Here is a 22,339-nt window from a genome sequence, read left to right on the forward strand (position 1 = left end):
CATCCAGGGAAGAGCCCCCAAAGTGCTGATGGGAAGACAATGCGGCCTGGTGCTCCTCAGGGTGGCCACCACGGCTCACCTAGGCACCCCCTGAGCACCACCCAGCTCCAGCTCCACACACTCTGGTTGGAGAAATGTGAATGGACCACCTGGGAGCACTGGTGTCAGGCCTAGCTCCGCATCCAGAGGTAAGGAACGTGATTATAAACACTCCCTCCAGGGTGCTTGCAGCTGACTGTGATGCGCCATCCCTACTGCCAGTTATGTCACTCGGGACTGCAAGGAGGAAATCAACCCTGACTAGCTATCACCCTCATAAACACACCCCTGGAGCAACTCTGCAAGGTACAGGGAGGCACTTCTCCATGGCCACAGACCAGCTCGCATCTCCCTGACACTGCTGGGGGAGGGAGCCCAGCCTCTCGGTGCCAGCTGTGCGCTGTGCCTACCCTCTGGCAGGCGGGGAGAGCGAGTCACCTTAGTCTGCAGGAGAGGAGCTGAAGTGATACAGCTGCGATTACTAACACTGCTCTGCTCCTGGCATTGTTTTCTCTGGTTCAACAGTTTGATTGCGCCTGGCCGGGCGTGGCTCAGTGGTTAAGCATCAACCTAGCACCCAGGCGATCAGGGTTCGATTCCCGGTCAGGGCACATGCCCGGGTTGCGGGCTGCAGCGGATCAATGACTCTCTCATCATTGGTGTTTCTATCTCTCTCTCTCCCTCTCCCTTCCTCTCTCTGAAATCAATAAAGATATATTTTAAAAAAAAAATAGTTTGCCCCAGAAAGAGCAATGGAGGGAGGAAGACTGTCTGGTCATCCTAACCTTCCCAGCAGACTCACCAGCTCTGGGATGGGCCTGGGAATCCCGGGCACTGTAAGGTGCTCTCAGCCAGGGGGCCCTGCCAGGAGCTGCACCACTGAGCGAAGGCTTCCGGAGGCCGTGAGAAGTGGCAAAGCATGGAACAGGGACGCACGCTGGGCTCCGGCCCTGCTCGCAGACTGTCCGTCAGGGTGAAGACCCGAGACCTCCTGTGTTTAGCTAGGCTTCCCAGAGAGATGAGGGCCACTGGCTTTCCACCACAGAGTTATGTGCCTGCTCTGAGAGCCGAGGCTCCTTCCTGCCTGAGTGCACGAGGTCCATTTCATCTATCCCCGCACCCCCACCTCTGAGAGCGTATCTGCTCCCCTGGGGCCCGCCCTCCACTCCAACAGCATCCTCTCGCCTAAAATTACAAAGCTTCTACTCCTCGCGTCTGTGACCACACGTTCCGTTCTCACCTGGGACCGTGGGTCCCACGCCCAAGAGAACATTCTCCCTCTGCTGGCCTCTGCGCCTGCACGCCTGGTGCACAGCGAGCCTTGCACTTCCCTTCCCGCGCCTCCCATAGGCCTGCCCCCTCCCGGTCCGTCACCGTTGGTTCTTCTAATTAAGAAAACTAAGTAAGATACAGGCCAGCAGTAGAGCGTGTGGGCGTCGCAGGCCTCAGAGACCGCACCTCAGGGTGGGGGCCCCTCCTAGGCCCGCAGGCACTGGGACACACGGTGGGTGACCAAAGGGACTGCCTTGCGTCCTGGGAGCCTCCTCAGTCCCGGGCAGATGGGAACAGTGATCCCCTACAGCACAGGGGCCTGCGGGCAGCCTGTATCCACCTGAGAGACTGAGAGAGGAGCAAGGGGCCAGGGGGGAATCGGGAGGGGACGGTGGACAGGGCCGCAGCAGCGTCTGGGGCTCCGCTGGAGGGACCGTCCTCGCCTCCCCTCTGCCCCGGCTGGGGGCCCTGGACCTGGCCACCCCTCCTGCCCTCAGGGAGGCTCAGGGACAGGGGCTTCTTTGGCACTTCAGAATGAGCACAAGTAATTCGCCTTTTTATTCGTATAGAACAAAATTTACAAAGTCATTCATACAGTTTTTGTTTTTTTTACTGACTTCGAAAATTGGGAATATTCAAAATACACTTTGACCCCACTCCATTCTGTCACTATTTACAGGTATGTACAAGAACAGTGAGAGTGCGTGTGTGTGGTTCGTGTCGTCTCCTCGTATTAAAAAGCTCTGCTGGTCGGGTGGGCGGGCGGGCGGAGGGCAGCGTGGTCAGATGGAGGTGCCGTGGGAGGTGTCCAGGGCCTCCGGAAGGACGCCCCCAGGCACGGGCTGGAAGGACACGGGGATGGGGGTCTTCACCGGGCTCTGGCGGAACAGCCCCCCGTTGGGCGACCTGTGTTTGCACTGCATGGAGGGCAAGGTGGCCGCGCTGCTCAGCGGCAGCGGCAGGTTGCCGCTGGGCCCCGCCGAGAGGGTCCTGCTGGTGCCGTGGCTGCTCTGCTCGGGCAGAAAGGTGCTGACGGAGAGCTGGGTGCTCTGGTACTCCCGCGGTGGCTCCAAGGCCTGGCTGGGCGCCAGGCCCCCCATCTCTAAGGCCGAGAGCTCGATGGACGCCGGGGAGATCTGCTTGTGGGCGATGTCTTCGTCCATGAGGCTGTTCATGCGCCGGTGGACCTGCTCCAGGTTCACCTCCTTGTCCTGGGGGGAGAGCACGGGGGTCAGACTCGGCCCCACTGAGGGAGGCCCGTCGGCCAGGACAGATGGGACAGGAAAACTGAGGCAGGCAGCTGAACAAACCAGCAGAGCAACTGCAGCAGCCACAGAAGGCCACCTCCCTGGAATAACATCTAGGCCTCAGCTGTATTTCAGGTCCTGGCCCAGAAAAGCAGCAAAACCAGGTAGGTGAAGCCAGGACCAGCTGCAGTGAATGACAACCCCCTGCCCCGGGACTGAGCAATCAGTGGACACCATGACGCTGAAGGAGCACATGTGGAAAACTGGTGAATAATCTGTTGAAACCCTCCCCTGAGATTCCCAGAGCAGGCGATAGATAAATATCCTCAACACAAAGGACCCAGCTTGTGCTCTCCCTTTGGGGAACCCCCATTCCCTTTCCCCTCTTCTTCCCATTCTTCCCCCACAGGCTGTCCCAGGCTAACCCCCTGAACCTTCCCCCACAGGCAGGCATCTCCTAAACTCTAAGGAACCCCATAAGACTTGCAACCAGGGGAGCGATGGGCAGTGACAGGTTGTCCCAGGCTAACCCCCTGAATCTGACCCCAAGGCCCCCTTTTCTCTGACTTCCCAGAGAGCCAGGGCCGCCCAGCCTAGGCTCTCCTGGTGCTTCTCCTGTGCCAAGCCCTTTCTTCTTTTCCTGCCCCAGCTTTAATAAATGTTCCCTCACAGTCTCCTGGACTCGTGTTGTGAAATTTTTCCTGCGCTAAGTCAAGAACCCACACTACCGGCCAACCCCAGGCAGCCCCACCAAGGGCCAGGTCCCCTTTCCAGTAACACTACCAGGAGCCAAGTGTGGCTCTCTACGACTCTTGGGGGCCTGGAGACCCCAGGCCTCTCAGGCCTGTTGGACAGTGGTGAGTGTGCCCGTTTCTCCCACCTCCCCCAGCTGTGTGGCCAGCGCCCCGCCGCTATCTGGGGACCTGTAGCCTAGGACACTGTCCAAGGCAGCATAAGACCCACAAGCCAGCCTTGCAGCCTGGACCTCCCCTCCCCGCTCCGGTTAGAATCGCTGCCTGCACCGCGGCCTTGCGGAAAGACACCTGGAGACCTGCGGATGCGGGGGGATGCTGCCTCCTGGGGGCGAACGGCAACCGTCCTGGAGCCCCATGCGCCCATGCATTGGCCATTTGGAGTTTATAATGCTCAAAGGCTGGGTGTAATCACCCCCATATATAAGGAAACTTGATTCAGAAAGGTAGAGGAGCTCCCCAGAGACACGCCCTGGAGACACACCCCAGACACACCCCAAGATACCCCAGACATGCCCCAGAGACACACCTCAGAGACACACCCCAGACACACTCAGGAGACACCCCAGAGACAGACCCCAGATACACCCAAGAGATACCCCACAGACACACCCCAGATACACCCCAGAGACACACCCCAGACATACTCTGAGATACTCCAGACAAGCCCCAGAGACACACCCCAGACATACCCCGAGATACTCCAGACAAGCCCCAGAGACACACCCCAGAGATATACCCCAGAGACACCTAAGAGACACATCCAAGACACACCCCAGAGACACCCCAGAGACACACCCCAGATACACCCAAGAGACACATCAGAGACACACCCCAGATACACCCAAGAGACACCCCAGAGGCACACCTCAGACACATCCCGAAAACACCCCAGACATACCCTGAGATACTCCAGACAAGCCCCAGAGACATACCCCAGAGACACCTCAGAGACACACCCCAGATACACCCTAGAGACACACCCTGAGATACCACGGACACATCCCAGAGACGACCCCACGAGACATCTCAGACACACTCCAAGACACACCTCAGAGACACACCCCAGAGACACACCCCAGACACATCCCAAAGACATATCTCAGAGACACACCCCAGCTACACACTCCAGACACACCCCAGAGATACCCCGGAGACACCCCACACACCCCAGACAACCCCCAGACACCCCAGAGAGACACCTCAGAGACACCCTAGAGACATACACTAGAGACATTTCAGAGACACCCCAGAGACACACCCTAGAGACACCCCAGAGACACCCCAAAGACAACCCAGAGACACCCCACAGAGATATACCCCAGAGACACAGAAGTGAATTCTGGCCTCACCTGGAGACTTGTTCCTTCGTGAACAAGGTCTCCAGGGATGTTAGGAAGGGGCATGGCCCCGTCTGGGAGATTCCTGGGTGGGGGTGTGGGGGAGGGGCCAGTATGGAAAAGAAAGGGGCTCCCAGGGGTCAGCTGACTTTCCTGGTGTCATGAGGCCCGAGGCTGTGGAGATGGGACGATTCTAACTCCCGAGTCTTTCCGTATGGTAAATAGCATCAAGGAAATTGTTTGGTATATTTATTTGCTTAAAAAGAAAGTAAAATAGAACATATGTCATTCCTTTCAAATAACTTGATGGTTTGTTGACAATGTCAGAATAACCAAGGACATCCAAGTGCTTTAAAGCCCCTTAAAAACAAAAACAACGTAACCCACTTCCTTGGCTTCCCCAAGCGGGAGGCGCCCGCCCGCCCGCCCGCCCGACAGGTGCTGGAAGCTGCAGCCTGTTCCCGGCACCCTGGGCGCCGATGTGCCGGCCAAGGTCGTGCCAAGGTCGTGCCCGCCGCCTACCCTTCCCCACGCCCGCGGCCAAGGTCGTGCCCGCCGCCTACCCTCCCCACGCCCGCTCAGCTCCGGGACAGGGCGCCACAGGCTGTCTAAGGGAGACGCTCCGGCAGGAGCCCCTCCACGACCACGTCCTATTACGTTATGCGAATTCAAACCGCGAGCTTTTAATGTGAACCACATCAGTTTATGCCTCATCATTCAAGGTTTCTGTGTTCGACCAGGTAATGGCAGCTGTGAAAAGAGACTTGGAAACTCGCTGCTCCCTTCCTCAATTCACAGTAGGCAACTGACCTAGTAAAACACGCTTGAATGTGACATAAGATTTACTGATGGCATTTATCCATGAATCCGGCTGAATCCCAGCTCCGCACTTCCTACCTCCTATTAAACACGACGACACATGTTCCAACAGAGGCTGTTGGGGACCCTTTCCCAGACCTTGCCTTGCAGGGAGATAGAGTTCTGTGATTAAGCCTGTCCACAGTGTAGAAATAACACAGTGCATTGGAAACAGTAATTAAACAGCCAGCCCCACGTCGTGGGTGGGAATCCCTAGGACTGACTTTGTTTGGCATCCGACGGCTCCTACCATAAGTTGGACAAGAACAAAGTGTGTTGAGGGACTTCGCATCTGGGGTGCTTGTAGGCGGTGTCCTTGACACCAACCCAGTGGTAAAGGGGGCCCAGCAGCGGGGAGGAGCACCATCAGCATGATCTTCTTAAGTGTCACTCTGAAGACTTGCCTGGCCCCAGAGAGCTGGGCTGGGACTCTGAGAAGAAGGGTTGGGTAGAGCAAAGAAGCTGAATGGTCAGTCAGTGAAGCGACTCGGGGGTGATGGGCAGTTTTTCAGAGGGTAGGACTGGGGCCAACATCTGCTCAGCACCCAGACCTGGGCTGCATGTTCCCAATTCCCCATGGATGGGGGTCCAGACCAGGGTTTGCACCCTTGCAAGACATCAACGCACACGTGGGGCTTCTAGAAATTATGGTCGTCCAGGTCTGGAGAACAACCCCATGCTTCTGTTTCCAAGAAGCTCCAGGTGCAGTCACTGCCGAGTGCAGCAGGAACTGGAAGCATTGATCCAGCTGCAGTGGTTCGCACAGCAGCGTAGAACTGATAGCATTTTATTTAGGGGAGCCAGACTGGGCCCCTCATTCGATAGATGCCTGTGAGCTCCTACTCCCCGCTGAGCCAATGTTCTTGTGAAGCATCCATCTTGGTCCCTGGCTCACAGAAGGTGCTCAGTACTCCAGTTATATTCATCATCTGTTAACAAGAGACTCCCTCCACGGTTCAGAGCCCAGGCGTGGAGCCGCAGGTTGGAGGAGCGGCACCAGCAAGCCTGAGGCAGGCAGGTGCACCTCGGGGCGGCCACCGAGGTGCGGGGTTCGCAGAGGGGAGTCATGTCCGAGCTGGTTGAGACTACACTGGTGTGACAATCTCATGCCTTCTTGCTGGAAGGCCCTGGGCGAAGGGCTGAAAACACACTCACTGTCCTTCCCCTCACCCGAAGGGGTGTAGCCAGTGGGCCAGACTCAGTTTTCAGCAAAAGAGAGAAACTGGGTCCAGAGGATGGAAATGCCCAGCTAGGAGCCAGAGTCCTGGTGCGGGGAATTCTGTTACTCTCTTCCTTCCCCAAGCCTCATGAAGGCTAAGCGGCCCTGCTCCTGCATACCTGGAGGGAGGCCCTGCGGCAGGCGCGGCATTTGTGTCCCAGTTCTGCCCGTATCACTTCTGAGCTGTTTCCCCAGGGACAGGGACGCCTTTCTCGAGTGTTGTTGAAGAGAGTCGAGTTCAGAAAGTGACGTGTCATTTTCCTGGCATGGGGAAGGTGAGCTGACATGTGACAGGTTGTCCCTGCATCCCTTCCTGCCCATCACCAAGGCCTTTAAGGGAGTCACCAAGCACACCCATGGGGCAGGCGCACAGCAAGTGCTCTGCACCTGCCCCCCCCGAGCCTCAGGGCAACACTGGGAGGGTGGCATAAATGGAGAGGGAAAAGGTGCAGGAAAGGAAAACCTCTTCATGGAGTTAAAAAGCATCAGAGGAGTGGAGACAGGGAAGGGCTGGAGTCAGAGGAAGTATCCCAGGATGGCATCTTCCTCAGGGAGCAGGAGGGATGCAGACAGGTCAGCTCGTGAGCTGCCTCGAGGAGCCCAGCCGCCTGGCCGCCCCGGCCTCGGTAGCTCCGGGCTGCGGTGGAGGCCAGCTCCCGGCACAGTGATGGATTACTCATCCCTCAGTCCTCACGCCACCTCCTGGTGTGCAGCTCTCATCTTTATTTCATGAATATTTTATTCTCAGAGCAATGCATCCCCTTTCCCAATAAATCTCTCCTTGGCTTTTACTGCACCTGCAGAGCTTGCGCTCACCTGCATTGGGCGGTTCCTCAAGAGAAATATCAGCTCAAATCCATGTGAGCAGTAAGGGGCTGATCCCACATGACCCCCTTCCTCAGGTAGGGCTCTAAACTCAGAGTCATCACAGGACTCGGACTCCGCCCAAAGACAGGCTTCTGGCTCTTAGTAAATATGGCCAGGGACACAAATAAAGCCTCCCAAGAGGAACCAGGCCCTCTTCCCTAACTGCAAATTCTTCCCCATAAAACACAGCAACCAGTGGCACTGAGCTGGTCTGGGTTAAGTACCCTTGCTGCTCACTGAAGGTTTTAAAATATGCTCCAAAATCCTGTGGTTGGAACCAATCTCCTGGTTCCTATTCCCTTTATGATAAGCTTCAAACCCTGGCGTCTACGTCCTTCAGAGCCAGTCCCTGCACCCCCTCCAGCACCTCTACTGCGGCCTCCTTGCTGCGCCAACACCGCGGCCCCAAGCTCCGGGGGGCGTCGTGGTGCTGGCGACCCCTGCCTGGGTGATGCTGTCCACCCTGCCTGGCAGGCAGCCTCCCGTCGCTTCTCAGCAAATCTTTCAACACTCAGCTCTAACAACCCGAACACCAAGAACTCTCCACTTGCCAGCACCCTATTGATGACCCCACCGTGCGCAGGCTGGCTGAGTGCCCTTGGCACTTGGCTCACTTTGGGGCACCTGCTCAACAGACGGAGGCTGCTTGGCTGGCTTCTCTGCCCCACCTGCGTGTGTGGAGGTGGCCCCCTGAGGACAGGGGCTGTGATCCACAGCACACTGGCCAAAGGAGGAAGCAGAGGGAGGGAGGAATTTTGTCTGAAGATCAGAAACCCATAAAAACAGGGAAAAGATGGAACACACACACACACACACACTCACACTCACACACATATATATTTACCATGCAACACACGAAGGGGCTGGAGGAAAGGCCGCCGCTGCGCTTTCCGCTGGCATCTTCGTCGGCTCTTCCATCGGCAAGCAAGCCCGCGGCCGGGCAGAAGCCCTCTGCTTCGTAAGCAGGGCCACGGCGCTGCATCCCGGCTGCCGGCCCGAGGCCCGGGCGACGCAGCGGCAGGAATGGAAGGCAGCTGCTCTCCCGAAGGGGGAGCGCTCCTCATGGCAGGGCCTCCCCGGCTTCCAGGCCTTTCCGTCTCCCTCTTTTCACCTCTGCCTATGTCTGTCCGATCTCTCTCTCACGCGCACTCACACTCTCACAGGCACACTCACTCGCTGACACTTCATTCTGGGCTGTCCAGGCTGAGCCTGTCTCTAAACACTAGCCTGGGCCGTGAAGGGACCGGCTGGTGCAGGCAGAGGCTTCCAAGCTGGAGGGAGGATGGGCTCTCGTTGAACCTGGCTCACAAAGGCCATGCTGGAGGGCTGAGCCTGATCTGCGTCCCAGGCCCTCACTCCACCCACAGCACCCAGGGCAGCACCTCCTGACTGCAGCGCTTCCTACCTCCGAATCTCTCCCGCTCCCCTGACCCGAGGGGGATCTGCACAAAGGAAAACGGGCCGTGGACTTCGGTTTAGAACAAAACGAGACAAAACACTGGGAGTGGGCACAGTGTGAGCTGGTCCTCCCTGGCCCTTCAGGGAGTGCTTCCAAGACCACTGCCCAGGGGCCCCGATGCTTCTGTGCGCACAGACCTGGCGGAGAGAAGCAGGTGGCGAGGGTCTGTCCTCACCGCCACCTGCCAGGGCTCCCCTGCAGGCTGTCTGGGGTGTGGCCAGCCGGGCCCTCCAGGCACAGAGATGGTGGCCGTGGCTGTGCTGCCTCTTTGGATTTGGTGCTGGTTACTTTACTGCATCTCGATTGAAATTTATACCTGTTTGTCTCCACATAAACTGTAAGTGGAGCTGTGATTCTGGAAGTAGCCGGGGGGTGTGTAACCCGCCAGGACAGCCTGTGATGGAGTGGCGGCCTGCATGCAGGTTCTGCGGGCCGAGCCTCTACCAAACCACAGTCCAAGCCACCTCCCTTACAGGAGTCGTCTCCAGGGGACCTTAATGAAGCCTTCGTATTTTTTTAAAAATGAGCTTGAAGAAGAGCAAACACCCAAGGAGAAGGAAGCGTGAAGGTAGAATCAGCTGGAGGTTGGCGCACGCAGGAAGGGAAGAGCGCCCAGAACCTGGGTCTGGGCAGAGCCCCAGGGCTCCCTGTGCTGAGTGTGCCTGGAGGCAAGGCGGGCAAGGCGGGTCCCACAGGGAGGAGGAGAGGAAGGACAGGCGGGGCAGCGGCAGAGGCAGGGCGGGTCCCCTCCCATGCTGGGCCAGCAGCCCTGTGGCCCTGGGTGAGAAGCGGAGGAGAGCCAGGAAGGAGTGCGGTCTCCTCTTACCCTACAGCTGGTCTCTGCCTGGCAGGGTGGGGGCACACAGACAGGCGGGGCAGGGGGGCACACAGACAGGCGGGGCGGGGGGCACAGACAGGCAGGGCGGGGGGCACACAGACAGGCAGGGCGGGGGGCACAGACAGGCAGGGCGGGGGGCACACAGACAGGCAGGGCGGGGGGCACAGACAGGCGGGGCAGGGGGGCACACAGACAGGCAGGGCGGGGGGCACAGACAGGCGGGGCAGGGGGGCACACAGACAGGCAGGGCGGGGGGCACAGACAGGCAGGGCGGGGGGCACACAGACAGGCAGGGCGGGGGGCACAGACAGGCAGGGCGGGGGGCACACAGACAGGCAGGGCGGGGGGCACAGACAGGCGGGGCAGGGGGGCACACAGACAGGCAGGGCGGGGGGCACACAGACAGGCAGGGCAGGGGGGCACACAGACAGGCAGGGCGGGGGGCACACAGACAGGCAGGGCGGGGGGCACACAGACAGGCAGGGCGGGGGGGCACACAGACAGGCAGGGCGGGGGGCACACAGACAGGCAGGGCAGGGGGGCACAGACAGGCAGGGCGGGGGGGCACACAGACAGGCGGGGCAGGGGGGCACACAGACAGGCAGGGCGGGGGGCACACAGACAGGCAGGGCGGGGGGCACACAGACAGGCAGGGCGGGGGGCACACAGACAGGCAGGGCGGGGGGCACACAGACAGGCAGGGCGGGGGGGCACACAGACAGGCAGGGCGGGGGGCACACAGACAGGCAGGGCGGGGGGCACACAGACAGGCAGGGCGGGGGGCACACAGACAGGCAGGGCGGGGGGCACACAGACAGGCAGGGCGGGGGGGCACAGACAGGCAGGGCGGGGGGCACACAGACAGGCAGGGCGGGGGGCACACAGACAGGCAGGGCGGGGGGGCACACAGACAGGCAGGGCGGGGGGCACACAGACAGGCAGGGCGGGGGGGCACAGACAGGCAGGGCGGGGGGGCACACAGACAGGCAGGGCGGGGGGGCACACAGACAGGCGGGGCGGGGGGCACAGACAGGCAGGGCGGGGGGGGCACACAGACAGGCAGGGCGGGGGGCACAGACAGGCAGGGCGGGGGGCACAGACAGGCAGGGCAGGGGGGGCACAGACTGGCAGGGCGGGGGGCACACAGACTGGCAGGGCGGGGGGCACACAGACAGGCAGGGCGGGGGGGCACACAGACAGGCGGGGCAGGGGGGCACACAGACAGGCAGGGCAGGGGGGCACACAGACAGGCAGGGCGGGGGGCACAGACAGGCGGGGCAGGGGGGCACACAGACAGGCAGGGCGGGGGGCACACAGACAGGCAGGGCAGGGGGCACACAGACAGGCAGGGCGGGGGGGCACACAGACAGGCGGGGCGGGGGGGCACAGACAGGCAGGGCGGGGGGCACACAGACAGGCGGGGCAGGGGGGCACAGACAGGCAGGGCGGGGGGCACAGACAGGCAGGGCGGGGGGGCACAGACAGGCAGGGCGGGGGGCACACAGACAGGCAGGGCGGGGGGGCACAGACAGGCAGGGCGGGGGGGCACACAGACAGGCGGGGCAGGGGGGCACAGACAGGCGGGGCGGGGGGCACAGACAGGCAGGGCGGGGGGGGCACAGACAGGCAGGGCGGGGGGCACAGACAGGCAGGGCGGGGGGCACAGACTGGCAGGGCGGGGGGCACACAGACTGGCAGGGCGGGGGGGCACACAGACAGGCAGGGCGGGGGGGCACACAGACAGGCGGGGCAGGGGGGCACACAGACAGGCAGGGCAGGGGGGCACACAGACAGGCAGGGCGGGGGGCACAGACAGGCGGGGCAGGGGGGCACACAGACAGGCAGGGCGGGGGGCACACAGACAGGCAGGGCAGGGGGCACACAGACAGGCAGGGCGGGGGGGCACACAGACAGGCGGGGCGGGGGGGCACAGACAGGCAGGGCGGGGGGCACACAGACAGGCGGGGCAGGGGGGCACAGACAGGCAGGGCGGGGGGCACAGACAGGCAGGGCGGGGGGGCACAGACAGGCAGGGCGGGGGGCACAGACAGGCAGGGCGGGGGGGCACAGACAGGCAGGGCGGGGGGCACAGACAGGCAGGGCAGGGGGGATGCTCTCCAGGTAGTCAGCACCGCAGTGGCCACGGCTGGGGCTTCAACACTTTGTTCCAGCATGAAAACATCCCCTGCATGTGTTCTCTGGCTTGAAAAGCAGCATGAAAGGACGGCACCGCCACCCTCCCGGTGTAGAACAGCGCCGGCTCCCACAAGGGCCCCCCTCTGGTGAGCACCGGCTGGAAGGAAACCGCCAGCCCCGTAGCCCAGGGCTCCACAGCCTCTGGCTGCAGAAAGGAGGAGCAGGACCCGCACAGACCTCTTTGGGCGTCTCCTGGCGGCAGCGGTTGCTGGTCCACCACAGCTCCAGGGCGGCCACCAGGCAGGCGAGGAGGAGACCAACAGCCAGGACACAGAAGACGCCAGCGAAGCTGTGCAGCTTGAGGGACCTGCCATCGGCCTGGGCGCTGGCGTGGCTGGCGAGGTCGCAGCGGCCCGTGTGCGGCCACCACTTTTGCTTCAGCACGTCCAGGTCCCCAGTGTCTTGCAGCTCCAGGATTCTGCAAGATACAATCCACATGAGCCACGGGGTCCTGGCCCTTCCCCACCGTGGGGGCCCCACTGCAGGCAGGGCTGAACCACCCGCCACTCTCTGCCTCAGCCTTTCCTTCCCAATCTGTTCTCCCCTCTGCAAGCAGGGTGCCCTTTCCAAAACACACATCGGGCTTTGCCACTCTCCTTCTCAAAAGCCTCGATCCCTCTGCCCCCGTCCCACTGCCCAAGGATGGTCCCATTGCAAAGCACATAGGGACCTACAGGTGGGATCCTGGGCAAGCTCTGAGGACGAAGCCAGGAAATACAGAAACGGATGAGACAGACACTCAGACTGTGGGCTTAGGGCGCTCACGCTTACAGAACGATTTCTCAAGCTTCAACCACTGTATCCTAAGTCTCCTCACTAGGATTCAGCAAATCATTCATTCATTCGCTCATTCATTCACTGTGCCAAGGATGATGTTCGGCGTCGCTGAGCTTATGGTCCAGAGACATGGACACACACATGAAAACAATTACAGCAGCCAGCGTGGAGGCAGAGCTGTGGCCAACACGGAGAGATGCAGGCAGAGTGCTGGGGCAGTGCCCTGGGATGGTGGCCTGCAAGGGAGGGTGGAGAACCTCACTGAGGTGACAGGGACGGGAGCCCTGAAGGACGACTAACCGTAAAACAGCTCACACTCATCCGGCACGTGCTCTGTGTTAAGAAGTACTCGGCCCGGCCGGTGTGGCTCAGTGGCTGAGCATCCCACGTACCAAGAGGTCACTGGTTCGACTTCCCCTCAGGGCACATGCCTGGGTTTCAGGCTCGACCCCCAGTAGGGGGTGTGCAGGAGGCAGCCGATCAATGACTCTCATAAGTGTTTCTCTCTCTCTAAAATCAATAAAAAATACTTGAAAAAAGAAGTAATATTCTGAGTGCTTCACGAATCATGTTTAGTTCTCACGTCAACACTTTGAGACAGTTACTACCATTTTCCCATTTTTACAGAGAAGGAAGCTGAGCCACAGAGAGGTGAACTATCTTGCCCGAGTCCCCTTACGGTTGGCAGGGTTAGCACTCCCTGAGGAGAAAGAAGACCCTTCGGGGACTAGCTCCACCTTTGGAAGTCCTGTCTGGGGAAAGTGCGCGCCAGGTCTCAGCTAAACTGTGGCCAGGGAGACAGAGAGCGGCGCAGCATGTGAGGGGGCATGAGATGCAGACAGAAAAGCAGGCAGAACCAAGAACGCGGGCTCTGAGAGGGTGGGAGGAGCGTGGAGTCTGCCCTGCGGGCAAATGTGCAGCAGCCCCACGGTTCCCGTGCCCCCCACGTGGGGGCTGGGTGGGGTTTCCCTCTTAGTCCAGGCACCTGAGCAGTGAGCTAGTGGTGGCTGGTGGCTCCCAGGCTCCTCACACTCAGCTTTCCCATTCCGGCGGGGCTCTTTACAGCCAGTCTATGGTGGTAAGTTCAGCTGACCACACCCTCCGGCCCTCTCTGGCCCCTCTGGGTATACGCAGTGTGAGGGCTGTGGTACTCTATGGCCAAGAGAAACCCACTGTCAACTGCCCAGTTAAGCAGTCTCTGCCCTGGACCCACACTGCAGGCCACTGTGACCACAGGCCCAGGCTGAGGTCAGTGACCATGCACAGCTGTCACTGGTGGACAGGGAGGGCCGCAGCCTAGTGGGCTCCCTAACCTGTCAGCATCAAGGGCCAGCATAGCATGGCCTCTCGCAGGACGGGAAAGAATAGGCATTGGCAGCACCAGATCTTAGCTATGCTCAGACAAATGACTCGCCCTGTTGACCTTAGCTTCCCCATCTTTGCACCACAGACCCAGGTCCCCGCAAAGTGAATGGGTCCTTCGGGTCAGGGGCTGTGCATTACTCTTCATGTCTTCCCCTAGCCCACCACAGCGGGCACACAACATGGCCCTCAATTGGATGTTTGGTGCGTCAATAAAGGCATGAATGTGTTAGCTGAATATTGAAAACAAATCTGAACTCAAATGGCCATGAATATGATGAGATATGTCCAGGAAGTTCAGGTGGAGGTCAGCACGAAGACTTGAAGGCGGCTGTGCATGTAGGAGCTTGGTCCTTGAGGTGAACTTGTGGTTCACGTGTATGTGTGTGGCATGGGTCATGCCCAATATGCTGCTGAGCCAGAGATCTCCCATCACATCCCACCATGTTAGGGAAGCTCATGTCCACTGAGTCCTGCTGGCCGGCCGTGGATGAAGTCTCTGCTCGCTGGCCCAAGTGGGCTAAGTCTCTGGGTTGGATCTGCAGGGCCTCAGGGCCTTTGAGAGGACTTGTGGTCCAAGTGCTGGTCACCATGGTGACAGCCGAGCTTCGTGGCCACTGGCACAGATCCTGCTGTGATGGACATCAGTTCTCACCCAGGCTCTGCCATCCAACTGGCCGAGTCACTGCACCTCTCAACGTTAGTTCTCTCATCGCTCAAATCGAAGACCGAGATAAATGTACCTCCCTCACAGAATTGTGACAAAGTGAAAAGAGTGAGCACATGCTACACTCAGCTGGAGATCTGGCTAGTGACAGGAGCTCCATGGACGTTGGGCAGTGGCTGCAGTCTGGTGGCCACACTGACCAGCAGCCCTCTCAGCCCAGCATGGACAGGGGCTACCTCTACTGAGAATGCAGTGGCACTGACCAATCCACAGTATCTCCCCCCACAGTACCTTCAAAGTGGTCCTCACTATGACTGAAGACCCGAGGTCAGAATCTAGAGGACCGGCCCACAGTGGCGGTTAGAAAGTGGCTGAGTCATGCTGGCCCGAGAGGCCATGGTCTTCTCAGACCACCAGGCTGCCACATGCAGGCAGCCTGCCCTCTGAGGGCAGGGCTCTGGCTCAGGGGTGGTGAGACTGTGGCCAGAGCAGGCTGTGGGGCCAGGTCCCACCTTCTGCTCACTGACTGCAGTGACAGGCAGCCTGCCTAGTTGTTTTTGGTTTTTGTTTTTAATATGTTTTTATTGATTTAAAAGAGAGGAAAGGAGAGAGAGAGAGACAGAAACATCAGTGATGAGAGAGTCATGGATCGGCTGCCTCCTGCACGCTGCCTCCTGGGGATGGAGCCCACAACCCGGGCTTGTGCCCTGACCGGGAATTGAACCAGGATCTCCTAGATCCTAGGTCGATGCTCAGCTGCTGAGCCACCCTCGGCCAGGCTGCCTGCCTAGTTTTGCTGATGTGTCTCTTCTTTGGGCTCCTTATAACTGTATGTATTTTTTATACCCAAAATTATTTCAGGAAGAATGGAAGGCAGTTTATAGGAAAATATCGAATAAAACACAAAACAAACAAATCAAAAAGAAAATTTAAATATGTAAGCAGCAGAGGAAAGATAAAACAAGTCTCAGGCACAAAACAGCTCCTAGAGTGAGGCTAAGTGTATTTGCACTGTAGTAACCCACTCTGCTTACGAGGAGCCGAGCGAGATCAGCCGCTTCCTGAGGCCAGGCCCTATTTTCCAAACAGACATCATCGCAGGCGCTCCTGTCGGTCAATGGTCGTGGAGCCTGCTACACAACAGGTGATCTGTGCACCGGCATTAAGCTGCCAAGTGTTTACTGAGTGCCCACCGTGCCTGCCACGGGCCCTGATGGTGGCTGCGCTAGAGCCCCGCCACACACGTAGCCGTAGCCTCCAGACACTGGCCTGTGCCAAGGCAAGGGAGCAGAGCCAAGTACAAAGAGACAGCCTAGCTCTAGGACTACGGGACAGAAGGTGACAGCAGTTCCGGGGAAATCTGAGACCTGCTGTTTACGTGAGATCCTTCACTGTGAGTGGCAGGGAGCGCTGCTTGCAGGCCTACCTCTCGCTCTTCCCGGGCCTGGCTGGGGACAGCTCACGTGCTGCGTGTACCACGGAGCGGGGCCTCTCCGCCGGTCTGAGCACCCCCGCCCCCACAGACACCCATCTCCCCGGGCCAGGAGAGGGGTGCTTCCAGCCCAGAAGGGGCTGCAATATAGACAGGTGACAAACTTCAGGCCAGCACAGCCCACTGGGGACATTTACCTCCAGCCATGGAGCACATGGCCTTTTGATGAAAGCAGAGTGGTAAGTAGCTTCTTGCCAGAATAGCAAGGAAACTGGACTGGCTGGTTTTGTTAAGGATGAGTCCTGGGGTTGGGGGAGCAGCCCACAGGCTTCTATTGGAGAAACTTTGAATAGAGGCTCTGGGTCAGCAGGGGAAGAGGTAATGCACAGCCTGTCCAGGGCAGGCCTGCTCCTCTGGGACCCCCCCCACACACAGGTCCTGGTCCATTGCCCTCTGGAGCCACACAAAAGACACCAAATTCCTTCTGCATTCAACAAGGCTTAGTTATTAGAGCCGAGCAGCCACCCTCCCCCGACTCATCTCTGGGTGGTTTTCTCAGGTCCCCCTCTGACCTCCTTTGAGACCCCCATTGCCCCACCGAACAATCCAGCCAAGAATCAAGCTCTCTCCTCTGCCCAGCACATCACTGTTTACTTCAGCAGCTTGCAGGAGATCTCTGAACAGGGCGAGTGCAGGGACCCTGTGCTTCCCTGAGCTCTGTCTACCTGCTGCGATGGCCCACAAGCTCCCTGACCACCGGCTGCGGAGAGGTGCTCACTGCTGGTCTGTGGAATGCCCTGAGCCTCCTGTCTCAGAAAACCAACTGGGGTAAACCTCAAGAGCACCAGTAGGCTGTGCATCTGGAGAGAAGCCATTCTTTCTTCAATCTGAGTGATCGATAAATCACTCCCCCATCTCTCTCTCTCTGCTCAAGAGGCACAGAATATATACCTAATTAAAATCTAGAGAAAAGCCCAAAAGCCTCACTTAATTGGTTCTACCCCTTTTCCCGTTTTGCAAACCAGCCTCTGAATGGATGTTAGAGGCCTCCTCCTCGGCCTTTCCCAGATGGGGCTCATAGGGCTCAGGCGCTCAAGATAAGATCCCAGTGAAAATCTAGGAGGTAGGAGAAGGAAGGTGGTAGAACCTGGAGATCTGGCAGCAACATGGGCCCAGCATTGGGGCTCAGGGAGCTTGCACTCTCCTTCCAAGTCTGTGGGTAGCAGGCTGGGTGATCCCAGGTGTCAGTTCCCCTCTGTGAGCTTCAGGATGCTAATGGATGGCTCTGATGATGCCTGCCCCTCCACACGGATGACCCTCGGCGCTGGAATGAGTGCAGCAGTCAGGCCCCCGGGGTCTGCCCCACGCCTGTCCACCAGGTGGGACTTCCCTCAGGCACTCCTGCCACTCTTCACACTCTGGGTTTGGGTGCACCACTCATCTTCTCTGGGCTCTAGTTCTGCCCCCTTCACCCACCAGGATGTCACCTCACAGACAGGCGTGAGTGGTGGGTATAAGGCTTAGATGTTCCTGGGGACAAGAGCTCCTGTTCGCAGGACAGTTACCAGGAAAAGGCCACTGAGCTTACCCACACTCCTCACTTCCACCCCCTCTGGTACAGCCAGGCCACCTGGTCCAGGACTAAGGTAAGCTCCTGTGGCAGCACCCAAGGGGGGAGCTCCCGTGGCAGCACCCAGGGCGGGAGCTCCCGTGGCAGCACCCAGGGCGGGAGCTCCCGTGGCAGCATCCAGGGCGGGAGCTCCCGTGGCAGCACCCAGGGCGGGAGCTCCCGTGGCAGCACCCAAGGGGGGAGCTCCCGTGGCAGCACCCAGGGCGGGAGCTCCTGTGGCAGCACCCAAGGGGGGAGCTCCTGTGGCAGGACACAGGGTGGGAGCTCCTGTGGCAGCACCCAGGGCGGGAGCTCCTGTGGCAGCACCCAAGGGGGGAGCTCCTGTGGCAGGACACAGGGCGGGAGCTCCCGTGGCAGCACCCAGGGCGGGAGCTCCCGTGGCAGGACCCAGGGCAGAAGCTCCCGTGGCAGCACCCAAGGGGGGAGCTCCCATGGCAGCACCCAGGGCGGGAGCTCCCGTGGCAGCACCCAAGGGGGGAGCTCCTGTGGCAGCACCCAGGGCGGGAGCTCCCGTGCCAGGACACAGGGCGGGAGCTCCCGTGGCAGCACCCAGGGCGGGAGCTCCCGTGGCAGCACCCAGGGCGGGAGCTCCCGTGGCAGGACCCAGGGCGGGAGCTCCCGTGGCAGGACACAGGGCGGGATGAAGAGAGCCTATCTTACTCAAGGAGGCTGACCAGGTGTCCACACAGAGCCTTTAGAAACTTGACCATGCCCGTCTCTAACCCAGGGAACAGAGACGGTCAGGGTCAAGGGATGGACTTGTACCAGCAAATCACCTGGGAAGGTAAGCACAGGCCAGTGCAAACTGGACACCCGGTATTCTTACAGCCCTCCGCCCCTTTCCCCCCCATGCCTACCACTTGCTAGTACTATTACCAGGGTGCCGATCTGAGGAGGGCAGGGACGAGGCAGGTGGGGGGCCGGGCCCGCCTACCCTGCAGGAGCAGTGGCGCCGCGTCTATGCCCAGAGCACCAGGGAGCCATCTCCTTCTCTGACCCCATCTGTTTCAAGTCTCCACAGTGACTTCCTACTCTGCATTTATCTTAAGAAGTTATTGTAGGGCCCTGGCCAGATCCAATTAATTATTCATTTAATTTTAAGTTACAGGGCCGAGCTCCTACTCATCCTTCAGGCTACAGTGTCTTCTCCTCTGGCAAGTCCTCCTGGTCTCCGGGTCTGACCAGAGGCCCTCTTCCAGCCCCAGAATAGGCTCTGTTGCCCTGACTGCCCTGGGCCAACACCACCCTCTCCCATCGGTTCCCAGCAAGATCGGGCACCTTCCTCCTCTGCAGCCCAGGACCTGACCCAGAACTAGCTGTGTCGGCGAGGAGCACATCTTATACATAGTTGGTGCTGAGGAAAACGGCCTGCGCAACACGCCTGTGCTGGCTCTCGTCTCCTAGAGCGGTCACCCCCTCGGCCAGGGCCCGCTGGGCGCCTGAGGCTGTGCCTACCTCTGGGAGAAGAGGTCCCTGTAGGGGCTGCCATGCTGCAGGGCGACCCCGTAGCCCTTGCTGCTGACACTGTTGCTGATGACGGTCACGGAGCAGTCTTCGTCGGTCAGGGCTGCGTACTCCACCACGGCCACGTCCCACAGGAAGGCATAGTTCCCCTCCTTTGCCTGAAAGATCAGAATGACCTGTGGTCAGAAAGGCCCGGCCCGCGTACTCCTTTCAAGCAGTGAAGCATCTCGAGGGTGGATTTGAGGGAGCCTCCTAAGGAGCCCCTCCTGCCCACCAGCCAGCACAGACACCCTCCTCAGATGCTCTGGTCCCCAGATCCCGCCCCGGGTTGATGCCACTGGCTGTGGTTAGACAGAATAGGATGGGGTGTCGCCTCTAGCAGGCCCCAGAGCACACACCTCGCAGTGGCCTGGACCTGTTCCTCGGAGCAGCAGGCTCACCTCGGAGCCTGCAACAAGTCTGGCCCCAGAGAATTGAGACTTTTTCCAACCAGAGATCCAGGGGGAGCACAGCTTCCATTTGACATTTCTACATAGAAGCTGACTGAGCTCTCCTTGGGGTGAACATGGGAGATGGCCCAGGTTCAGCGCCCCCCCAGTGGCCATGACTTAGTACCTAAGTCAGGAACTTGCTATGCAGAGGGAAGAACCCATCTAGGACAGGATCCTGACGTCACGGTGCCAGGCTGTGTCTGCCGCTCCCTCCCACTGCCTACACAAGAGAACGCACACACACCTCCGCACACACTTCCATGTACTCATGCACACCTGTGCGCCTGTACGCGCACACACAGGACCAGGTTCTGATGTCACTGTTTCCATATCAATGCAGCAGCTTCGGACTATCGGTCAGGAGCTGCCCGCAGCCTCAGCTGGGCCCCCTCCGTCACAGCCAGGCACATGGCCGAGGCCCAGTCCTGTCCTAAGCCTGGGCTCTGGCCTTGCCTGGAATGTGGGCAGCGGAAAGAATGTCAGCTGCTTTGCATTTTGGAAGGAGGTGCAAACTAGACATTGTCCCTTGGCCAGCTTAAAACAGAGCATACAATTCTTAATGCAGCTAAGTTTTGGGTTTACTTCTGTGGTGAGCATCCGCCTCTTCGCCTCTGCCTTCCCTCCTGCCGCAGCTCCCACGGGGGAGGAGGCCTGTCTGGGCTTGATGGGAAGGCCGAGACATGGCAGGCGGCGAAGGCCAGCCTGCAAGCTAAAGCCTCAGGCGTTGCTGGGACCTGTTCCCGTCTCCTTTCTGGAGTCTGTATGTCCACTGAGACTTTCCAAAGAAGACCACTGCTGTTTCCATGGAGCTGCCAAGATTTGACTTCTGTTAGAACCCGACGTGCCTATAGGCCAAGGCGGCTCATGTTCTCATCAGAAGTTCCCCAACAGGAGCATTTGTGGGCAGAATGTGTCACTCCCTGGAGCAGGCTGCTCCCAGCCATACACACGATTTTGCCCAACGACCTTATAAGAATTAACGCACACCTATGCCACCCACCGGCTTTCACTGCAGGAAGCAATTCGAGGATAACACCATGTCCTCACTGTTTGGCCAAGCCAATTTCAGCAGTCCCTAACACACTTGGACCCGGGTAGCAAAATCACACTCATCTCTCTCCCTCCACAGGGGAAGATAACAGTCTGTGAAATTTTTCCCTGCTGGCAAACAAGTTGTCTCAAAAGACATATATTTTCAACCTCTTAGTAACCAAGTTTCTCAGCAAAATGTTGACTTGTGACCTAATAGTTGGCTTTAGTCTGACTTTGGAGCATTTTACATCCAAGCTCATAATTCGACATGACAATCAGTCGTTGTTACTTGTAGGATTTCAAAAGGGCACATCATGCTGCAGGAAGAATGAAGATCCTGTTCACGCCTACCTTTCAAGTGATGTTCCAAAAAGGAAAAGGAATAGGATGGACCAGGCCGAGTGGAAACTGGCTCCAACAGGCGGGCACAGCCATTCTGCAGGGCACCGGGAATGCGAGCTGCAAGCCCTGGAGGCTACAGTTTAGGCCATGGCACCCGTGAGCACAGATGCGTGAAGGAAGCCGCATTACAGTCCTGCTGGCCTCAGCTGAGAAGGCAGAAAACACGAACCGGATGCTGGCAATGCCCCAGCCACAAACCCAGCTCACAGGAACGCAGCCGAGAATGGGAAGGTACGAGTTCTCCTTCTTGAGCCGCTGAACGGCCCAGGCCCTCAACCTACTCATTTGTGAACAGGGACTAAATTTCCTAGTATACTCCTTACGTCTGCTTCATGAAGCACATGGCTGATCCCTAATCTGCGTGCAACACCGGAATGGGGACCCGAGGGCTGCTGTGCGCATCTCACATCCCCGGTGTGGGCGAGGCAGAGGCTCCGACTCCAGGGGGGATCTGCTCACAGGACTCTACCCCAGCCTCCCTTCCTCCCTTCCTCAGCATCCTTGAGCTTCCTGGCTCCTCTCTTAGCTCCACGCTGAGCAAAATGCAGCACCAAGACCTTCCCTGGACACCTCAAGTTCATCAGTTTCAAGGAAAATTTTCTGCACCTGCCAAGGTCTCCCTTACCTTCCTGGTGCACCACAGACTCTGTGAGACAGATCTCAGGTCTGACCTTGTCCTCAGGAAGATTTCAGATTCCAGCTCTAAGAAGTCCCACACCCACCCACCATGACTATGTCCCCACTACACAGACCCTCTTCTTGCCCATGCAGAATGAGCTCCCCCCCATTCTAACGCCTCCTTGTAGGATCAGAGCAGTTTTTCACGTGGCCACTGACAATTACGGATCCACCTTCTTATTCCGTGCTCCTTACCCACAAACTCTGACTTCCTCGCATGTAGGGGCAGCAAATACATCAAACATCTGCCTCCAAGAGGCCAAGAACGTCCTCTCGCTCCTTTCCCGCCAGCAGCTCACCCTCTTCCTTTCTGGGTC

General features: G+C 59.1%; 1 protein-coding gene across 1 annotated transcript in view; it reads right to left on the reverse strand.

The window, feature by feature from the left end:
• Positions 1–1,794: 1,794 nt before the first annotated feature.
• Positions 1,795–22,339, reverse strand: part of GRID1 (glutamate ionotropic receptor delta type subunit 1) — a 618,720-nt gene continuing 598,175 nt past the window's right edge. The window contains exons 14-16 of the mRNA XM_087824100.1: positions 19,411–19,577; positions 12,265–12,505; positions 1,795–2,522 (exon numbers count right to left, since the gene is read on the reverse strand). Coding sequence (XP_087680226.1) covers positions 2,094–2,522; positions 12,265–12,505; positions 19,411–19,577 — 837 coding nt within the window. The 3' untranslated portion in view covers positions 1,795–2,093. The remainder of the gene's footprint in view (positions 2,523–12,264; positions 12,506–19,410; positions 19,578–22,339) is intronic.

Source organism: Miniopterus natalensis, chromosome 14 (genome assembly GCF_054644295.1).
Source record: "Miniopterus natalensis isolate mMinNat1 chromosome 14, mMinNat1.hap1, whole genome shotgun sequence".
NCBI lineage: Eukaryota > Metazoa > Chordata > Mammalia > Chiroptera > Miniopteridae > Miniopterus > Miniopterus natalensis.